The sequence below is a fragment of the Martes martes genome (assembly GCF_963455335.1).
Source record: "Martes martes genome assembly, chromosome: 8".
Lineage (NCBI taxonomy): Eukaryota > Metazoa > Chordata > Mammalia > Carnivora > Mustelidae > Martes > Martes martes.
In genome coordinates, this window is record NC_137895.1 from 101,513,662 (window position 1) to 101,533,234 (window position 19,573).

The 19,573-nt window shown below is 50.3% G+C and overlaps 1 protein-coding gene across 1 annotated transcript in view; it reads left to right on the plus strand.

Annotated features, from left to right (window-relative positions):
- Positions 1-19,573, plus strand: part of VWF (von Willebrand factor) — a gene marked incomplete at its 5' end in the record, with an annotated part of 133,092 nt that overhangs the window by 66,579 nt on the left and 46,940 nt on the right. The window contains 9 exons of the mRNA XM_080812067.1: positions 6,275-6,378; positions 7,586-7,724; positions 10,200-10,334; positions 12,470-12,616; positions 15,010-15,150; positions 15,364-15,477; positions 16,938-17,094; positions 17,904-18,062; positions 18,739-18,874. Coding sequence (XP_080668193.1) covers positions 6,275-6,378; positions 7,586-7,724; positions 10,200-10,334; positions 12,470-12,616; positions 15,010-15,150; positions 15,364-15,477; positions 16,938-17,094; positions 17,904-18,062; positions 18,739-18,874 — 1,232 coding nt within the window. The remainder of the gene's footprint in view (positions 1-6,274; positions 6,379-7,585; positions 7,725-10,199; positions 10,335-12,469; positions 12,617-15,009; positions 15,151-15,363; positions 15,478-16,937; positions 17,095-17,903; positions 18,063-18,738; positions 18,875-19,573) is intronic.

The following is a 19,573-nucleotide window of genomic DNA, read 5'->3' on the forward strand; positions in this document are numbered from 1 at the left end:
CTTTTTTTTTCAATGAAGCAAATGGGACGGGTCATCTTAGATAATAACCACAATAGTTGTGCCATGGTCCCAGATCCCCAGTGGGGAGCTAGACCTCACGCACAGGATGTGGGCACACCAGGAGCTCCCTGGCATTTCCCAAACATCTGGCACACACTCTGAGGACAGTCTTTAGGTATCTATCCTACAGCAAGGTGACTCTAACCTCAACCGCAGGGGACTCAAAGCTCAAAAGCTCAGAATGTGAGAGATTGGTTTATTTTCACAACTGCTTCATTAGGATGCCAACAGAGGTGCAAATCGTTGAGGCTAGATTCAGCAGAGCAGAAAAGTCCATAATTTACGAGGTGCACAGTCGGCTGGCTGCAGCACCGGACACGTGTTCCTGGCCACAATGCAAAGACAAAGGAGCTGTTTGGGCCCATGTGATGGTGTAGACATCCTACCCAGGGGTGTTTCTCTGTGTGGCCTGTCCTCCGGGGGAGATGTAAGGATGTGGCACAGGACCGAGAGTTTAGGGAAGAGGTCAGGAGTCTGCATCCTATGCACTGGAGCAGGGGGCCAGGGTGGGGTGGGGGTGGGAGTGGGGAGGGAGCTCTTTGCTGGGGGGCAGATCTTGGAGAGCAGAAAGAGCACCTGAATAGGAACAGGGTAGAGGGCCTGAGTTCTCTGTTCAGGCTTCACTCACCCTGGGGTGAGCATGTGTTCTTTCTCTGAGCCTCTATTGCCTTACCTGTGATGTGGGCGTATAATTCCTTATAATTCCTGTTCTTATATTCCTGTTCTTATAATTCCTGTTCCAATGTGTGCCTTCCTCACACATTGGCTGTGGGCCTGAAGGGGTTGTAGAATGGTAGGATAGCTTCAATTCTTTTTGTAAATAACCAAGTCTCAGTCGCAGAGGCTCTGTCGACCTCCTCCTGTCCACAGGAGAGATCCAAGAAGGGCCCGTTTTCTTAAATTTTCAATCTGTCGTGGACTAAAGCTTTTGTAGATACAATAGCAATGAGCGATCAGAAGAAAGAAACAGAAAGCAAGGACATACAAAATACGTACAAAATGTGCGCCCCCCCCCCATTTTTATTTGATTCAACAGATGTGATGTATTACTCAGGCCAATTGCCATAGGATTTTCCTAGCGCCTTTCATTTGCATACTCACTATCACAGAGTGACACTGGCCAGGGGACCACACTGTTGAAGACTGCCTCTCTCTGTTCATACAAGACATTGCTGAGTGTCCACTATAAGGCCAGCAACTGTCTGAAAATACTGGGAATGGATTGGGAGTCCCTCCTCTTTGCAGTCTGTGGCCGGCTTGGCATCTGCTTAGAGCTGGGGTTTCCTGGCCACTTTGTCTGCTCCTGACACTGGCGCAAAGGTCTCCTTGCACAGGACAAAGCCGGGGGGGATGCTTTTGATATGTGGCCAGTGCCCTCCTAACCTCCTGTGGTTAGTGGAGAAGCTGAGTGGGAAAGGCACTGAATTGGAGTCCCGTCCTTCCAGGTGTGAACCCTGGCTCCTGACATTTACTTAATGGAGTGGGCAAGTCACTTAAAATGAGTCTGATTTTTCTCATCTGTAAAACTGGGTTAGAAGGGTGGTTGGGATGGGGTGCCTGGGTGGCTCAGTGGGTTAAAGCCTCTGCCTTCGGCTCGGGTCATGATCTCAGGGTTCTGGGATCGAGCCCCGTGTGGGGCTCTCTGCTCAACGGGGAGCCTGCTTCCCTCTCTCTCTCTCTCTCTCTCTGCCTGCCTCTCTGCCTACTTGTGATCTCTATCAAATAAATAAATAAAATCTTAAAAAAAAAAAGAAGGGTGTTTGGGAGGACTGGCAGTGACAGTGGTGGGGTCATGGAAGTTGCTTAGTAGGTGGTACTTTGATGACTGCTGTTAGAAGCTTGGGGAGGAAAACTATGAATCATATTATGAACAGAGAGATGCTATAGGAAGTTATCACACACCGGGAGCAATTTTAAGACCTCGGTGTCCACATTCGGAGGCCCTTGAGATCAATCAAATAAGGGGGTTGCATTACAAAAATTTCCATCTTTTTCTTTAGTTCAAAAATTGAGTGGATTTGCATTTGTTGAATATTACCCACTTTTACCACGAGGTGGCAGCAAAGCACAACCCACTGCCCAGCTCACTTGTTCAGCTGCCTGGTTAATTCTCTTCAGGAGCAGGATCCAGTGGTGAGTGAGAAGGAGCCCTAAGGACTCAGGGTTTCTGCCCATTCTATCACACGGGAGTCTGAGGAAAGATAGGAACCAGAACCACTCAAGGCTACATAGTTCTATACTGGAAATCCTTGTTTCCTGATTCCCAGGCTGGGATCCTTCAGCCCTATTTGCCTCCCTCTCTCCTGCGAGGTGGTCTTGGAAAGCCTGGCACCCCAGTCTGGGGGACTTTGACTTACTCTCTGAAATCTAGTAGTGACACTTGCCTGGCTGGTACCTAGTTCAGCTGCTACGAGGAAGCCCTTGGCAGCTAGGAAACGTGTTCATCTCTCTGGTCCTTTCATGCTGTTTTTCTCACTCACCCAGTATGAAGACTAAACAGACTCTGGCATTGCTTTTTTGAAATGTAGAGTTTGGGGGTCCAGGACCTATCGGGGGTGGGCCTCACATGTGGGCACTGTAAATCCTATGAGATGTAATTTTAAAAGGCCCCCAGAGCCTCTCTGTCTCAAAAATATCTTCTAGGGGCACATGGGTGGCTCAGTGGATTAAAGCCTCTGCCTTTGGCTCAGGTCATGATCCCAGGGTCCTGGGATCGAGCCCCGCATTGGGCTCTCTGCTCAGCAGGGAGCCTGCTTCCTCCTCTCTCTCTGCCCACCTCTCTGCCTACTTGTGATCTCTCTGTCAAATAAATAAATAAAATATTTTTAAAAATCTTCTACCCCTTATATGACTGACATAAAGTGAGCATAAATTCATTTTGGTTAACAAGAGTTTTAGAAAAGCTTATAGCTTTTCTAAATTTAAATTTAAATTTAAATTTAAATTCTCACAGGAAGTCATTCACACCTTAGTGTGAATTATTTAATCAGGTTCTTGCCTCAGTAGCAAACACTTAGTTGTAATCAGCTGCATTAAACTGGAAGTATTGATGGGATAGGGAGAATGAACAAAGGATAGCTGGGAGGCAAAATGATTTTGGAGAATGGGTCAGTATGATGTTCATGCATGGGGGCTGGGTGGGGTGAAGGGGAGGATGGTGCCTTTTCAGAGAAGAGTAACAAAACCAGTTTTTTTCTACTTCATAATTTTTCTTGAAGCTGCCCAATACCTAGTACCATATTCTTGGCATGAACCATTCCTCCTCAAGATGGCCCAAGTTGATGAGTAGTAACAATGATTTCTGCCTGTTTTCTTCTCAAGTCTTGGAAGGGCATTTGTTAATTTTATCTTATTATCGTTCTGGTGTTCCAAAGGGACAAACACTCGGCAGAGATGGTTTACTTTATTTTGAATGTGATGCTTAAGTGACTTTTCCCAGCTGGGGACTGCTGTCCTGACTTACCCTATGTGTCTGACCAGTCCTTATCTGGATCCTCTATCCTCTTCATCCCCTGTGTTGTGCCTTTATCTTTCAGTCTCCAGGGATTTTTTTTTTTTTTAAATGCTTTAGGACTCTCTGGGTGTTTTTGGCTGGACTGATGTTATTTGATCTTCTCTCCCAAGTCAGAGCCTGTACTGAGGTGAGGCCTGGAAACCCTCTTCTTTCCTTTTAAGGTTTTGCTTTGTCCCCTCTCTAGCTCTCACTTGTGGATCTAACTCTACACCCCTGTTGTCTATAGAAGTCTTCCTCCAGTACAAAGGTCCTTTTTTTTTTTTTTTAAAGATTTTATTCGTTTTTTTGACAGAGAGAGACACTGTGAGAGAGGGAACACAAGCAGGGGCAGTGGGAGAGGGAGGAGCAGGCTTCCCACTGAGCAGGGAGCGCCAGGCGGGACCCTGGGATCATGACTTGAGCTGAAGGCCGACGCTTAATGACCAAGCCACCCAGGCGCCCCCCTAAGTTCCTATTTTAATACTGTAATCCATCCGTGGGTCAGGGCAAAGAGGAGCCTTGTGGTTTGTCAGTGAGAGCACAGAAGGAGGAAATGGGAGCAGCCGTGGTGGCATTATCTCATGACCAAGCTGGCATTTAAGTTTATGTCCATTGGAAGGGGGCAGGACTCACCCATGGGCCGGGGGAGGGGCTACCTAAGCCCTGGGTGTGCAGGACTTTTGTTAATGGGCTGAATATCCTAGAGAGAGGTAGAAACAGCCAGCATGCAGACCAGGAGGTGTGGGAGCCTCCACTCAGCCTGGTCAAAGGAGAGGGGGTAGTGCATGTTCTACTGAGGCGAGGCGAGGCGAGGAGAGGCAAGGTGAGGTGGGCAGGGCTCTGTTTCCTGGAATCCGACTCTGCGCATCACGTTTGTCTCAATAATGTTTCCAACAGGGAGACTTACTGTCTGGTCTCCATCGGCGGTAGATATGGGGGCTGGAGAGCACGTCAAGCTTCTCCAGCCGATGCAGTGGTCATTCTCAGAGTAGCCACTAGGTGGCAGGCCTCAGACTTAAGTCAAGGCTGATGAAGCTTGGGGGTGGGGGATGGATATGTGGGAATGAACCCTACTTGGGACAGCTTCTGAAGGCTGTGGCAGAGACATTGGCCGCCCCCTCCCTGTGTCTCCCCTCCCTGTGCCTCCAAAGCTGCCATCTTCCCTACTGGGAGCCTAAGCTCACTGTCTTCCAAGAGCGGGACATGGCGGACCTGCTTCTTCCTCATTCTCTGTGCTCCCACCCTCCCCCTTAGATGTTGAGGATTTAGAGTTGGATGAAGGTGGTGGCAAAGTAGTGGAGGTCATTCTTCCCATCCCCTCCCAACACAGACAGACAGACAGACACACACACACACACGCACACACTACTTTAGCCTACGGTCCCTGATATGAAAGCCCTTTGTTCAGGCCCAGGCTGCCCTGTTCCCAGAGCCTTGTGGGAACTCAGGCTTGTCTGGGTAGTGACTGGAGCACACAGATCCTGACATACAGACCAGGAGCTCCTCACCCCTTAGGTAGCTCTGGCACAAAAGTGCCATGGACCCTTCACCTGAGGGTGACCCAGGGCTCTTTGAGATCACCTACCATTAGGCTACTCCAAAGCAGACAGCCACAGCTGCCCCATCACCCCCCGGGGTTGGGACAGAAGCATGTCTACACACTGGGGTCAGAGGGTTTGGACAGCTCTTCTGGGACCCACTGGAGCAGTGGGTTCTTTTGTCCGCCTGAGGAGTATGACATGTTCACATAGTGCTTTCTTCATGGGCAGAGGGCAAGGAAGCAGAGCATACCCCCGTGGAGGGTATCAGAATCCCGGGGGACGGGGTGAGGAGTGGGCTTGTGGGGCTCCAACAAGCCCCCAGACTCTGGCTTTGGCCCGTTCCTGCCTGTGACTAATATGCAGCCTTCATCTCCAGTGCATTAAATGCATTTAAATTTTATTAAATATATCGTCCATCTTTTCTGTCATAAATATAATACAGGCTCACTGATGAACATTTGGGAAAAAAATATTTAAAAACCAAAGACGAAAATAAAATTCCTCTATTCCTCTATCTTAGCCTTCCATTCGGATGGAACTTCTGTATTTCCTTCTAGTCTTTTTTAACATCCATATATGTGTGTGTGTGTGTGTATATATATATATATATATATATATATATGAGTGTATGTATAGTTTTGATAGATATATATGTCATATATATATTTATACTCGGGACCATATGTAAGTAAAGTTTTCCTTGTTTTAAAAATGAACAGCCTCAGTGTCTCTCACAGCATTCAAAAGTCTTCCAAAGGGCCCTTCCAAGAGCTCCAGAGGATGCCAATACCTGGAGATTCCTTAATAGAATTCAACATTTTCCTATTGTTAAATGCTTGGTTGTTTCCATTTTTTGCAAAGATAAATGTTTCTACATTAACCTTTGTCCTTAAGTCTGTTCCCTGTGGAGAAACCCTCCGTGTGGAACTACTGGGTCTATGATATGCACATTCCAGGGGCTTTGGCCACAGGTTACCAGTCTTCACCACGGTCCCAGCAGGGTATGAGGGCAGAGGGTGGACAGAGTGTCTCCAGCTGAGCAAGGGGGCATCCGTGTGGATGGGGGCACATGTTTGCTGAGCCCCAGCCGGGGCGTGGGTTCCCTGGCCTGGCCTGCGGCCGAGGCTGTCTTCCCAGCACTCATTATGGCCCCCAGGACATTTGGATTCCTTTCCCTTAGGTCCGGCATGAGAACAAGTGTGTGGCTCTGGAAAGGTGTCCCTGCTTCCATCAAGGCAGGGAGTACGCCCCAGGAGAAACCGTGAAAATTGACTGCAACACTTGGTAAGGCCTGGGAGAGGCTTTCCTGGGTGGAGACTGGAGTCCTTGGGGTGGGGTGAGTGAGAGTGGGGATGTGGGGGCCGACACAGCCACAGGGCCTCTGGCACTTGCCTCTAGCACCCTGTGGGAACATGGATATTCTTTTCCATTTCTCTGTGCCTCTGTTTCTCTATCTGTAAAGTGGGGGAGAATCTTTATCCTCCCCTGGGCTCACCCTACAAGGACAGTCTCCCAGAGAGTAGCGTTTCCAAGAAGGACCGTGGCCCTTATGGATCATTGCACGTGTGGCCAAACTGCCAAAGGCATGGGCTTTGGAGGTTCCCTCTCTGGCCTCATAATGTCCCCTCAGCATACTGTAAATGTCCTTGTAATGGCATAGTTCACCAAGGACCTTCTGAGCGTGGCTGGTTTTCTTCTTTCCTCTCTGTGGCCACCCTTCACTGGCCCTTTGCTCTGCTTACTCACCATGCTGTGACTTCTGGGCTGTGCACAGCTTCAGGGGAAGGCCTATGTGGACAGAGGCAGCCAGGGCTGGGACCTGGAAGGGGCTTAGCTGTCTCTTGGGTCTGAGCTTACCACCTCTGACGCACAGAGTGGGCTTCCTGATGTCAGCTCTGGTTACTGGGTGGTAGGGGGTTGGGGTGCTGTGATAGTGGGCAAATCACTGTAGATTTAAATATAGTTATGTACACACAGAACCTCTCCCAGCAGAAGTTGATGGTTGATCACTGTCTTCCTAGCTCGGAACTTTCCTGCTGTTGTGTCTCGTTCTCCCCATTCACCTCAGAGGGCTCTCAACCTCAGTGTACCTCTTCTGTAGAGACCCCATGGCCACTCTCAGGCATCTTCCAGGGAGGCTGAACTTCGGCAAATCCACAGCAGGTGGTCCTCAGAGCGTCTCTCCCTGGCTGCCCCATCCCTTTGGGTGACCTGCTTGCTTTTTGCCTCCCTTTCCCCCTTGTAACAGGAGAGCAGCGCGGCTTCCCTCTCTCCTCCTTGGCCCTGTGCTCTAAAAATGTGACTGTTGATGACTGTGAACTGCCTTCCCACACCCACACCTCCCAGGTGTGGCTTCTAGAGGCTTCCTGGAGGGTAGGGGTGGCACCCCAGAGTGATCTGCGTTCCTTCATTGTCTCTCACTCCCCAATGCCGAGAAGAGCCCCTCACACCACAGCATCCAGCTGGTCATCCTGGCCATTACTCTTCCTAGTGTCTGTCGGGACCGGAAGTGGAACTGCACGGACCACGTGTGCGACGCCACGTGCTCTGCCATTGGCATGGCGCACTACCTCACCTTTGACGGGCTCAAATACCTGTTCCCTGGGGAGTGCCAGTACGTTCTGGTGCAGGTGAGAGTGACGGAGGGCAGGGGTGCTGTCTGTCTTTGGGGGGCGCTGGGAGATGCCGACTGCCCTTTGGGGGTTTCTGGGTCAGATTCTGCTGTTCTGTCTGTGGAAACAGCTCTGGGGCTAGTTTCTACTGCAACAATTTTCCAGCCCCTAAAAGAGGGGCCTGAAACTCAGAGCAATGGTCCATTTTCCTTCAGCTGACCTGGAGACTTACAAAAACAGGGCAGAAACTCCTTTGTTGACTGGAATGGGTGTGGGGGCAAGGCTACCCCCAGCCCAAGTTAGCACCCACATGAGTAGCTAAAGCATCGGTTCCTTTTGGCAGACAGCCTCAGTCAGGACTTTTAGGAGAGAGGGGAGCTCAGGCTAGACTCAGCCCCCTCACCCTCCCTGCTGGTGAGTGGCCCAGGACTGGGGGACAGTTGGAATAATCTCTGGAGTTGGCTTCCTGCCCTATGATCCTGTTGTCCACCATTTCCATTTCGAACCTAGTCCAGTTCAGAAGGGGGGCACGGAAAAGTCGTACTGCCCAGAAAATCCTAGCTGGGGAGTAAGGGGACCCGCCCCTCCATTTCCCTCTCCCCACTGTGTGGATTACTGTAAACTTCTCTTACTGGTTGACACCAAAGTGAGTAAGCAAGGAGATATGAGTGCTTTTCTCATGAGGGATGAGACAACTTGATGCTGCGAAGCTTTAAACAAATGTGGTCTTTCTGTCTCCATTCTTGGGAAGAAGGGTAGGGGCTTGGCGTGGTCTCAAGGGAAGACCACAGACCCATAGGAGCCTCAGCCCCAGAGAGAGAGGCTGTGGGGCCCCATGAACCAGGTAGTGAGCGTGCCTGAGCATGCATGTCTGCAGAACATACTGGGAGTGGGGCAGAACCGGCAACAACGCAGAGCATGCTGGGAGTGGGGTGAAATCGGCAGCAGCATAATGCATGCTGGGAGTGGGGCAGAACTGGCAGCAGCACAGATCATGCTGGGAGTGGGGTGAAATCAGCAGCAGTGTGCGCAGCTGTGGGCAGAGCATGCTGGGAGCGAGCATTGGCACCAGCTAACCAAGCTTCCATCTCCCGTGCCCCAGTGTGGCCCCAGAAAGGCAGGCAGCGTGCTGGGGAGACAGACAGGACATGCTCATCGTGACATGATTTTACTGACACTTATGAACCTGGGGTGTATCCCTGTCTAGAGCTGTGCTACAGATTATATCTGGCAGGCTGTCTTTCGATTATCTGCCTCCCAGTGTTAGTAGCAAAAGATGAGGTGACACCAGCGCTAGGGCTCAACCACCCAGCCAGTTTCAAGCGTGAGCACCCAGACAACACTCACTAGTTCAGTGCTATGAGAAGCAGCTGGTCAGATCTTCTCCCCGCTTTCCCCTGTGCAGGCAAAGCTTTCCCAAGTGGGCCAGTTTTAGAGTCCCTTTCAAACTGTGCTGCTTCGGGGGTTGCTTATTTTCCTTCAGAGCCAGTCCTGTTGTCCCCTTCTGATACTTTGTCCTGGATCTTCCCCTTTCTCCCTTCCTCCTTTGGGACATGTTGTCAAGACTTGACTCTTTTTGAGCCAAATTTCAGCTGATGCCAAGAGCCATGAATAAAGCACCAGCACCTTTGTTCCCTCATTTACCTTTCACAATCCCATTAACACAGACCCGTTTAACTGAACAATCCCACCATTGGCTGACTCTGTCTTTTAGAGGGACAGATTGTATGTGTGTGTGTATGGAGGAGGGTATCAGAGAGGTAAGTGACTTGCTCTATGTATCCAATAAGTGGCAGCACAAAGGCTCACACCTTTTTCTGGGTCTTTTTTTCCCTCCTATCATACCACAGCAATAGCCACCATGGGGCGGTATTTGCCAGAAATGTCCCCCCCTTTCCTTAATTTTTCTGCAGTTGGCCAGCAGGGACCAGCAGTCCCTCATCCTCTACTCCCAACCAGAGGAGGTATAGCTCAGTGCCATGGAGCTGTGTCAGATGACCTTTGGTTACATTTCTGGGCTGACAGTCCAGAGGGATTCAACTGGAATCAAGAGCCACAAAGTGCCTTGTGGTCAAACTGTCCCAGTTAGCTGGGTAAGACTAAGCACTCACCAGTTCTAGGTAGGGGCCTTTAGGCTGATGTGTTCAGCAAAGCATACCACAGGCCATTTGCCCTCTCCCCTTCTCCCTCTTTCGCTCCCTTGTGCTCGTTGACTCTAGTTCGTATGTCATGGCTGAAGATGACACACCTGTCCCTTCTCCCCCACCCGCATCTCATCCTCTTTCCCTCTCTCTCAATTTCATTCTGTCTCTCTGTCTCACACACACACGTGCATCGCACACACACACACACACACACACACACACGTGCATGGACATGGTAATATCCTTTAACACGTATCCTTCAATGGTCTGAGATGATGAGATATGCATCTTCCGATCTGGGGAGAGAGAGCGGAGATAATATTCCTCTCCTGGCATCCCCTTTCCCCAGGATTACTGTGATGGCAACCTTGGGACTTTCCGGATCCTGGTGGGGAACGAGGGGTGCAGCTACCCTTCAGTGAAATGCAAGAAACGGGTCACCATCCTGGTGGAAGGAGGAGAGATTGAACTGTTTGACGGGGAGGTGAGTGCCAGCCTTCCCCCCGCTCCACCCTCACAACCCTGTTGTTCTCCTATCAGCCAATTAAGAGCAGGCATCAAGCATTGTTTAGAGCTTGTGTGGTGGGATATTGTACGGCTGTTAGAGGGCATGAGGTAGAGCTGTATCATCTGACCTTGACGTGATCTGTGAGAACAAGTTGCAGATGACTGTGGATAATGCAATCCCATTTTAGTAAAGGGCAGAGGTGTGTGTGGAGAAGAACGTGTAACTGTATCTGCCAAAGCGCAGTGCTTACCTCTGGAGGGTGGAGTGGGGACTAGAGGGCAGGAAGCCTTTCCCTTTCATGTATGCATCTGTAGATGAAATATATAGATATGAATACACACACAGCACGCATACACACCAACACCCACATATACATGCACACATGCACATGGCACAGATGTGTCACACACATATACACATACACACCATACGCGATATGTATATATCCACACATGCACATATATAACACACACATTTATACATGCACGTGCATACCCAACATATATGTAACACAGGGATCTATCACACATACACATATGCACATACACATGTGTACACACATATACATGGCATGTATACATGTGTCATATACCATACACCCATGTACATAATATAAACACATATCACATATGTGCATAGACACATATCTACCATATCTACGTAACTGTACACATCTATGTATCTATCATCTACATGTACATCAGCTATACATGTATACACGACATGCATATATATACATACATATACACATGTAATATATACACATGTAGTATATGCATATAACATACATGTATATAATACACATACATATTTACATATCCATCATATACAAACATATGCACAAATATATACATTATATGTAACACTCATAAACATTTATTTTGGGAAGTAATGGTGTTTTGGGGGATTTTGACTTTATGTTTTTCAGTTCTTTTTAGATAAAATCTTTTTAAAAGAGCTCAAAAGAGAAGTAATCAGATTCAGTCCTTGTGTACTAAGAGTTTATGAAGTGGTTTATGAATTTTGTTTAAGATACTGACCCTAGAGTCTACCCCAAGATTCTGAGTCATTGGGTCTGGGTGGGACTCCGGAATCTGCATGCGGAATGCCAGGGAGTCTGGGCACCACCATTCTGCTTCTGCTGGTCTGGAAAGGGAAGCATCTTGTACTGGGGAGACCAGGGTCTGGGTTCAGACCTGTCCTGGGGCCTTCATTTTGTTCCATGGCCTCAGCCCACATCCCTGCCTTCCTGCAAATATGCCCCACTGATCTTAGGGGACCTAGGGGCAAATTCCCCATTATTACTGTAGGTCAGCAGTGTCAACTCTGTTTCAGAGGACAGATGACAATGTTGATGTCTGATAGGAGATGTGCAGTTATGATTAGCTCTGTGTGTGGTATGTCACTAAGGAGAGAATGCTTGCAAAGGGATGACAGGCCCTTAGCAATGACTTCAGTTTTACAAATCAGTCAGCCAAACATGCTGAAATGGGCTCTGAGCCTTCAGCACTGGTGACAAGTGTGCTAAGTCAAGGGCTCAGGTAAGAGTCCTTCTGGAAATGGAAACCCATTATTCTGGCCACTAGCGCTGAGCTCCTCAATGTCTCTTTTCTGTCAGCGGTGGCTCCTGATGGCAGGGACTCTGGGGAGCAGGGTGGGGGGAAGGAAAGGGAAGAGTCTAGTGTTCATTTATATAATGGATAGATTTTTACATAAATTGCTTAGAAATGCTTCAAATCATGTTCATGTTAAAACCAATTTAGGGGACCACATGCATTTAATGATCAAGTATCAAAAAATTCTTTTTTTTTTGGCACAGTGATGGCTATTTTCTACTAGTTGGCTTCATTGTATTTTTAATCTCCTAATTATGATTTTGCTGTCATCTATGCTGTCATCGGCTAGTCATAGGATTATTGGCCAGTGATAGGCAAGACGGACCCAGAAGCATCCAGGCGGGGTGCTGGCCTGGAAGGGACATGCTCTGACCAGGTGGGGTGAACAACTTGTGGTTCCGGGGGGGCTGTAGCAGCAGGCAGGGGTGTGGGGTAGAGGGAGGAGAACGTCCCCCCTGCCTGCTCTCCACTCTCTCTGTTCTCTCTCACCTTCAGGTGAATGTGAAGAAGCCCATGAAGGATGAGACCCACTTCGAGGTGGTGGAGTCTGGTCATTATGTCATCCTGCTGCTGGGCAAGGCGCTCTCCGTGGTCTGGGACCGCCGCCTGAGCATCTCCGTGAGCCTGAAGCGGACATACCAGGTCAAGGGCTCTTCTCTGTTTCCTCCTCATTTTGTCTGTAACTTACTGTTTGCACCTTCCTCAGCCCACTGGCTTGCCCACCATCACAGGAGAGAGTGGGTGACCCTCCAGCCCAGTCTCCCCACTGACACACGTAAGACTGTGGATTCCATGTGTGGGGTCAGCTTTGGCTGTTTCTTGAGTCAGCTGCATGTAAGAAGGATGGTGGGGGGCCCCCCGCACCCCCCCCAACCCAGCAAAGAGTTCCTTGGCTGGCCATGCTAGGCAGGCAGTTTCTATCCACAGAAGGAAGTGAAAGATCAGACAACAGCTTTTCTTAAGTTTTCTTAACTTAAAGAGGCAAACCGATCACGCACACTATTAGGAAAACCCTGGGAAATATTCTGGGGTGTGGCCTTGCCGTGGAGCCATCCACCAGCCCGGTGTGAGAGCTATTTGCAGAACTGCTGATATGCTGCTTTTGTGAAAGCGATGGTATTTGTGGCCAGGTTCTGACAGCGTGTTGGGACCTTGTTTTGCTGATGAGCGTGGGACAAGTGCTCTGTGTACTCTGGTGGCTGATTTAGTCTCGGGGCCTCTCTGACCGCACCGTTCATTTCAGCTGTGCTGAGGTGAGGCTGCACGGCCCTTACTTCTTGTGGTCGCCCATTCTCTTTCTGGAAAGCATTAACAATTCACACATTCATTTATTCACCAAATCCTTACTAAGCTCTCCTTTGCGTCAAGCATTGTTCTGGGCACTGTGGATACAGTAGGGAAGAAACCACATGTATATCATACATACATACACACACACATAAAATATATATTGTTACTATTAGGTATAATATATATTATTATAGATACACATATATGTCACTATATATGTATCTGCACATCCATACCCGCATGTGTATATATGTTTTAAGCCTTGTCTTGGTTTCCTATCGCTGCTGTAACAAACTACCACAAACTTAGTGGCTTAAAACAGCAGCATAAATTTATTACCTTAAGGTTTTATTAAGGAGGTCAAAAGTATAAAGCTGGTTGGCAGGGCTGCTTCCTCCTGGAGGCTTTAGGAGAGAACCCATTAACATGCCTTGTCTAGCTTCTAGGGGCCGCCCACATTCCTTGGTTTGGGGTCCCATCCTCCATGTTCAAAACCAAGAGCACAGCCTCTTCCAGTCTCCCTCTATGCTCCTGTCACCTCACCGTCTTCACTCTGATGCCTTCGCCGCCCCTCGTAAGACCCTGTGATTATCCCAAGCCTACCTACATTGTCCAGGACCCCTTCTCTATCCCAAGGTCCTTAACCCAATCACATCTGCGAAGTTCCTTTTGCCATGTGTGGATTAGGGCATGAACATCTTTGGAGGGGGGCCTGTGGTGTTGCCCTTTATGACCCTGGTGGAGATCGTATTCTAGTCGGGCTATTACGTTAGCTTGGTTGGTCCGATGAGACCTGAAGGTGACATGAAGAGTCTTCAGGGAAGGGAGGGAGTGAGTCATGTAAATATGCAGACAAGAGAGTTCAGGCAGGTGGAATAGCATATGCAAAGGCCCTCCGGTGGATGGAGTTTGGAGCATTTAAGCAAGGAGGCCAGTGTGGCTGGAGAGGAGGAACTGGAGTGAGTGGTAGTTTACAAGGATAGGGGCTGTACTCTGGGGCCATGAGGCCTTTGTCCAACTGTGAGAACATTCTTCTTACCTGTTCCCCAGTAAGTTCACCCTTGTACCAAACCAAATTCTCCGTATTGAAGTGAACTAGAGCAAGCCACATCTCTCTGTGCCAAGACAGGACTCTAAATATGTTTCAAGAGCATCACACTTGTCTCTTTTCCAGGCCAGATAGTTTCAGTTCTTCACATAGTCCTTATGCGATGGTTTCCATTCCTTCGGTAATGACTTGTTTGGGACCCGTAGCTGGGCATGTGTATGCCTGTTGTACGCATGAGGGGTGAACACGGAGACAGATGAGATATGATGTGGACCCCGGTGGCATTCAGCATACAGCAGAATCCCAGTCAGCCTGTTCTGGACAGACATTCAGTTGCTCAGATAATGGGCTCGCTTGTCTGCAGTAAAATAGGACCAGAACATTCCCTCTTGGAACCTGTACACTCTCATTGACAGAATGTTGAAGCAGCTCCCTCTGCTCAGCCTGTTGCTGGGGAGAGAGAGGAACTCTGTTTAGCTCTAAGATGGGCTGTGTGAGGAAGCCTGGGAGAGACCATGGTGGGGACACAGCTTTGTCCATCGCCCTGGTCTGCTCCTGTCTGTCCTCATCTCTCTGCCTGCTGCCACTTCCTCTGACGAGCCTGGCTCCTCTGCTGCCCCGGGGAAGCCCTCCTTTCCCCGAATCAGAGAGTTTGCCCTGAGGTTTAGGGTGCTCATGACCTCATCTTGTCTGTCAGGAGCGGGTGTGTGGCCTGTGCGGGAATTTTGATGGCATCCAGAACAATGACTTCACCAGCAGCAGCCTCCAGGTGGAAGAGGACCCCGTGGACTTTGGAAATTCCTGGAAAGTGAACCTGCAGTGTGCCGACACCAGCAAAGTATGTCTGGGCTCTCCGCATGGCCTGGACCCCAGCGGCCTGCTTCCCGGAACGTCACCCCACCCCCAGTAGTCTCATGGGGGCTGGACGGGTGGGGTAGGGTGTGGGGTGGTATGAATGGCTGGGGTGGCAGGGCTGGCCAGGAGGGTCTCTGGGATCCTTCTGGGTTCATGGTTGGGGGGTCTGTCTGTGTCCTCTTGCCCTGCCCCCCAGGTACCCCTGGACTCGTCTCCTGCTGTCTGCCATAACAACCTCATGAAGCAGGCGATGGTGGACTCCTCCTGCAGGATCCTCACCAGTGATATTTTCCAGGACTGCAACAGGCTGGTGAGGGCTGGGGGGGAGTAGAGGCAAGAGAGCCCTAAGGGTTGGTCCCGCGGCTTGGGCCCTCAGAGCGTGAGCTTTGCCCTGTGGATGCGACTTCGGAGGCTTGGAAAGGACCTGTATCACATCAGCTCTCTGGTCCCTTTCTTGGCTTCAGGCTGGGAAACAGAAAGCATGGTGGCCAGTGCAGGAGGAGAGTGATGCCCTGCGAATCATTTCTTCTTCCGCGCAAAGTGTAGCTCTTCTGGGCACCTGTCAGTGCTTCTCCTTGGGCCTCCGTCTTAGGGCCATCCCCCACCCCACAGGATCTTGTCTCCTGCGCAAGAGCCAGGATTTCATCCTCCTGTTCCTGCTGCGTGTCTGGCCTGAGCACCCCCTGCCCTCACAAAACCTTTTAGCAGAAACTCTTCTCAGGGCCGATACTCAGGGATTTTGAGGCCTCATTGAGACTTCTTTTCGGGTCTTTATCTCAAAGGGTGACAAGCAGTTCCCCAAAGTTGAATTCGTGTTCTGTCTCTGTATGAATGTATATACGCATGTATGTGGGTGCCTGTGTGGGTCCGTGTGTGGTTATGTATGTACATGCACACAGCCACGTACACACACGCTGCTCTGTGGCACCACACGAGGGAACATCTGGCCGAATTCCTGTACTCAGTGCTCCTCCCGTCCCCTGATTTGTGGTCCCTGAGGATATGGCAAAGCTGGTTTGGGGGGATCCCTGGGCATCTGAGCTGGAAGAATGCCGGGAGCCTGGCAGCCAGGGAAATCAGGATTGTTGGACTGTCTTGGGAACAATGACCCACTTAGTGTCCGGATTTGTTCCTGTCACAACTACCTTGGAGAAGGCCAGTGTGGGCAGCAGTGTGTGGGGGGGTGGGGAAGGGGGGAAGCGGTTACTGTGGCTGAGGGTGGGTGAGGGGTGGGTAGGCGAGGGGTGGGTAGGCTTGAGGGCAGAGTCCGGGGAGCCCAGCCAGCCTGGCTGTCCAGGGAATAGCCCCACAGCACCTCAGCGAGGCAATGTAAGCAGTCTGATGCGTCTCCTCCTCCACTTTGCTGAATGGAGGCAAAGGAGGAAGGTGACCAGCTTGTACGTCTTTGTTTTGTGTAGAAACACGCAAATATCCATGAGGTTGGGGGTGGGTTATGGGAATGGCCGGCTGGCTGAGCAGATACATGGAAAGACGATCGAAGAGAATGTTCTGAAAAATTCTAAGGCACGTTACATTCTATGAAAGGCCAGCAGCACTCCTGTATCCAACTCTGCTTATTGGAGTCCTGATTAGAACCTGGGAATTATGCCTCTGTACCCATGCCCTGTTTGGGTCCTTGACCAGCATGTCTCCTTCCAGCCAGAGGCCCCCATTGCCTGACTCTGACCCCCAGAACATTCTCTCCCAGACCAAGAGCCTGAGTTCCCAAGTTCTGCCCAGGCCGAGGCCCACCCCAAGGTTCCCTTGCAGGTGGACCCTGAGCCATACCTGGACGTTTGCATCTACGACTCCTGCTCCTGCGAGTCCATTGGGGACTGCGCCTGCTTCTGTGACACCATTGCTGCCTACGCCCATGTGTGTGCCCAGCACGGCAAGGTGGTGGCCTGGAGGACAGCCACATTGTGTCGTGAGTCCTGATGTCCCTCGTGGTCTCGGACACCCACCCTCCCCCCTCATGAGTCTAGACCTCAAAGTGGGGTGCAAGAGGACTCCTTCGTGGGAGAGAAGACAGAGCTCCCGTATGGGGACCGATGGCCGAGGGCTGAAGGGAGTTAGGACAGTGACGTGAGTGAGGAGGGACAGGGGACAGTGACTGAAGACATTAACATGTAGAGAAATTCCAGAAGAGGAAGAAGACGGGGCAGCGATGAAGAGAGGAAGGAAATCAATATATTAATTACATTCAGTATCTTTTAATTAGATGCCAATGTGAGTGAGCAACGCATACATTTCTATAGGGTCTTCCTCGGGTGTGGGCAGCTGATTGTTTCTATATGGAAAGCTGATTGAGAACGTTTGGTGCTTTATTTATCTTTTTAAAGATTTTTAAAGATTCTTTAATTTAATTCTTTTTAAAGAATTTATTTATTTGAGAGAAGCAGAGCGAGCACGAGCAGGGGGAAGGAGGGAGAAGGAGAAGCAGGCTCCCCGCTGAGCAGGAGCCCAATGCGGGACTCAATCCCAGGACCCTGGGACATTATTTTAGCCCAAAGCGGATGCTTAACCAACTGAGCCACCCAGGCACCCCTGATTAGGTGCTTAAAACATCAACAGCCTCAAATATTGGTGACAGCCCTGTCTGCTTCGTTCCCCACCATCACCATCGCCTCCCCCAGGGCCATGGCCCCCATGGGTCTCGCCACCGTCTCTTTGGGGGACTTGGGTACAGGCCTGGCTTCTCGGGTTGCACAGACTGGTCGTGTTCTGTTTCCACAGCCCAGAACTGTGAGGAGAGGAACATCCACGAGAACGGATATGAGTGCGAGTGGCGTTATAACAGCTGTGCCCCTGCCTGTCCCATCACATGCCAGCACCCCGAACCACTGGCGTGCCCCGTGCAGTGTGTCGAAGGCTGCCATGCACACTGCCCTCCAGGTAAGGCACCTGCCCCGTGGTCGGGACTGGCGGGAAGGCTGGGCTGGGCTGTCAGGAAGGGTGCTTCCCCCTGGGACGACTCCTCCGCCCCACCCAGCACTGCCCTGTCCCCGTCCCTGCCACCCTGGGCTCTGCTTCTAGGTGCCCTTTCATCTAAGCCAGGCCAGCCATGGTTTGGTTAGGCTGAGCTCCTGCACGGGGCTTGTGCACCCCTATTTATGGGCTTTTCACCGAGAGCATGTTCTGATAGAATGTTCTGCAAGGATGGGAAAGTTCTGCTGCAGTGTGGCTGTTGTGTCTGAAAAATTGAATTTTCAGTTTTGTTTAGTGTCAGCTCACATTTTAATTTAACTAGTGGCCTGTGGCAACTACCTTAGGGGGTAGCACAGATGTGGAGTAACAGCTATATTCTTTGCGGGCCTGAAATGACCCTTGGAGAGATTTCATTTGTCTGGAGGCTCGGGTGTGGTGAGAGAGGTTGAAGGAACGCCCCTTCCCGGTCTGGCAGAGATATGAATCAAGGCCCAAAGAAGCAAAGTTCCTCCCTCGGAGGTGAGATGCCCCTTGAGGGAGGAAGGCAGAGCTAGCCTCCGGGACCCGCCCCTGTAGTTAAAACCGAGTCTTCCTTGTGCGAAAGGTGAGAGTTTTGGCTGCTAACGAGGGATGTGTCACGCAGGGAAAATCCTAGATGAGCTTTTGCAGACCTGCATCGACCCTGAAGACTGTCCTGTGTGTGAGGTGGCTGGTCGTCGCTTGGCCCCGGGAAAGAAGATCACCTTGAACCCCGATGACCCTGAGCACTGCCAGATTTGGTAACACAGACCCCCTGGTGTTGGAAGGAAAGAGTCTTACTGCCTTCTCTGGGTCCTGCTCAGAGGCGGATGTGTAAGGGACGAACTCTGCTATGTGAATTGAGAGGTTGAATGCTGAGTTTATTTTGTTTCTAGAGTCTGCTTCTCTTTCTTTAAGGACAGACCCCATTGCTTTCCAAGAAAACACCTCTTAAGAGGCTAGTGTTTTTGGCCTCTTCTCACTTAAGAAAGAAGGTGGTCTCTTATTGTTCCTGGAGGTCACATCTAGCCCAAACACAGGTGCCTCTGGGAGTCAAATTTTTTTTTTACTCAGAGGCCCAACCGCTCTGTGTGACATAGACCCCTATGGGGCCACAGCCGAGGTCCCTGGATGGGGCTTTCGTGTTTGGGAGGGAAGACACCCATCATGGCACCCCAGGGTCCCACTAGATTGCCTCTGAGCACTGGCCTTTGGGGAAGTGAGAAGGAGTCCTCAGGGTGGGCTCTGGGCTTTCTGGAACTCTGCTCCCAAGTTGGGAACATATATTCAGACTTGAGGTGTTTAATACCACACCCTGACACTGATGGAGCCTTATGGGAACTTGAACTCGAGAACTTAAATTTTCTGGGGAAGGGCTGTGGCCACAGCTGCCAGAATCAGACCCCACCACCGCCATCTGTACAAACAAGGGGAAACACTGCCTGGGGTAAATTTTCTAG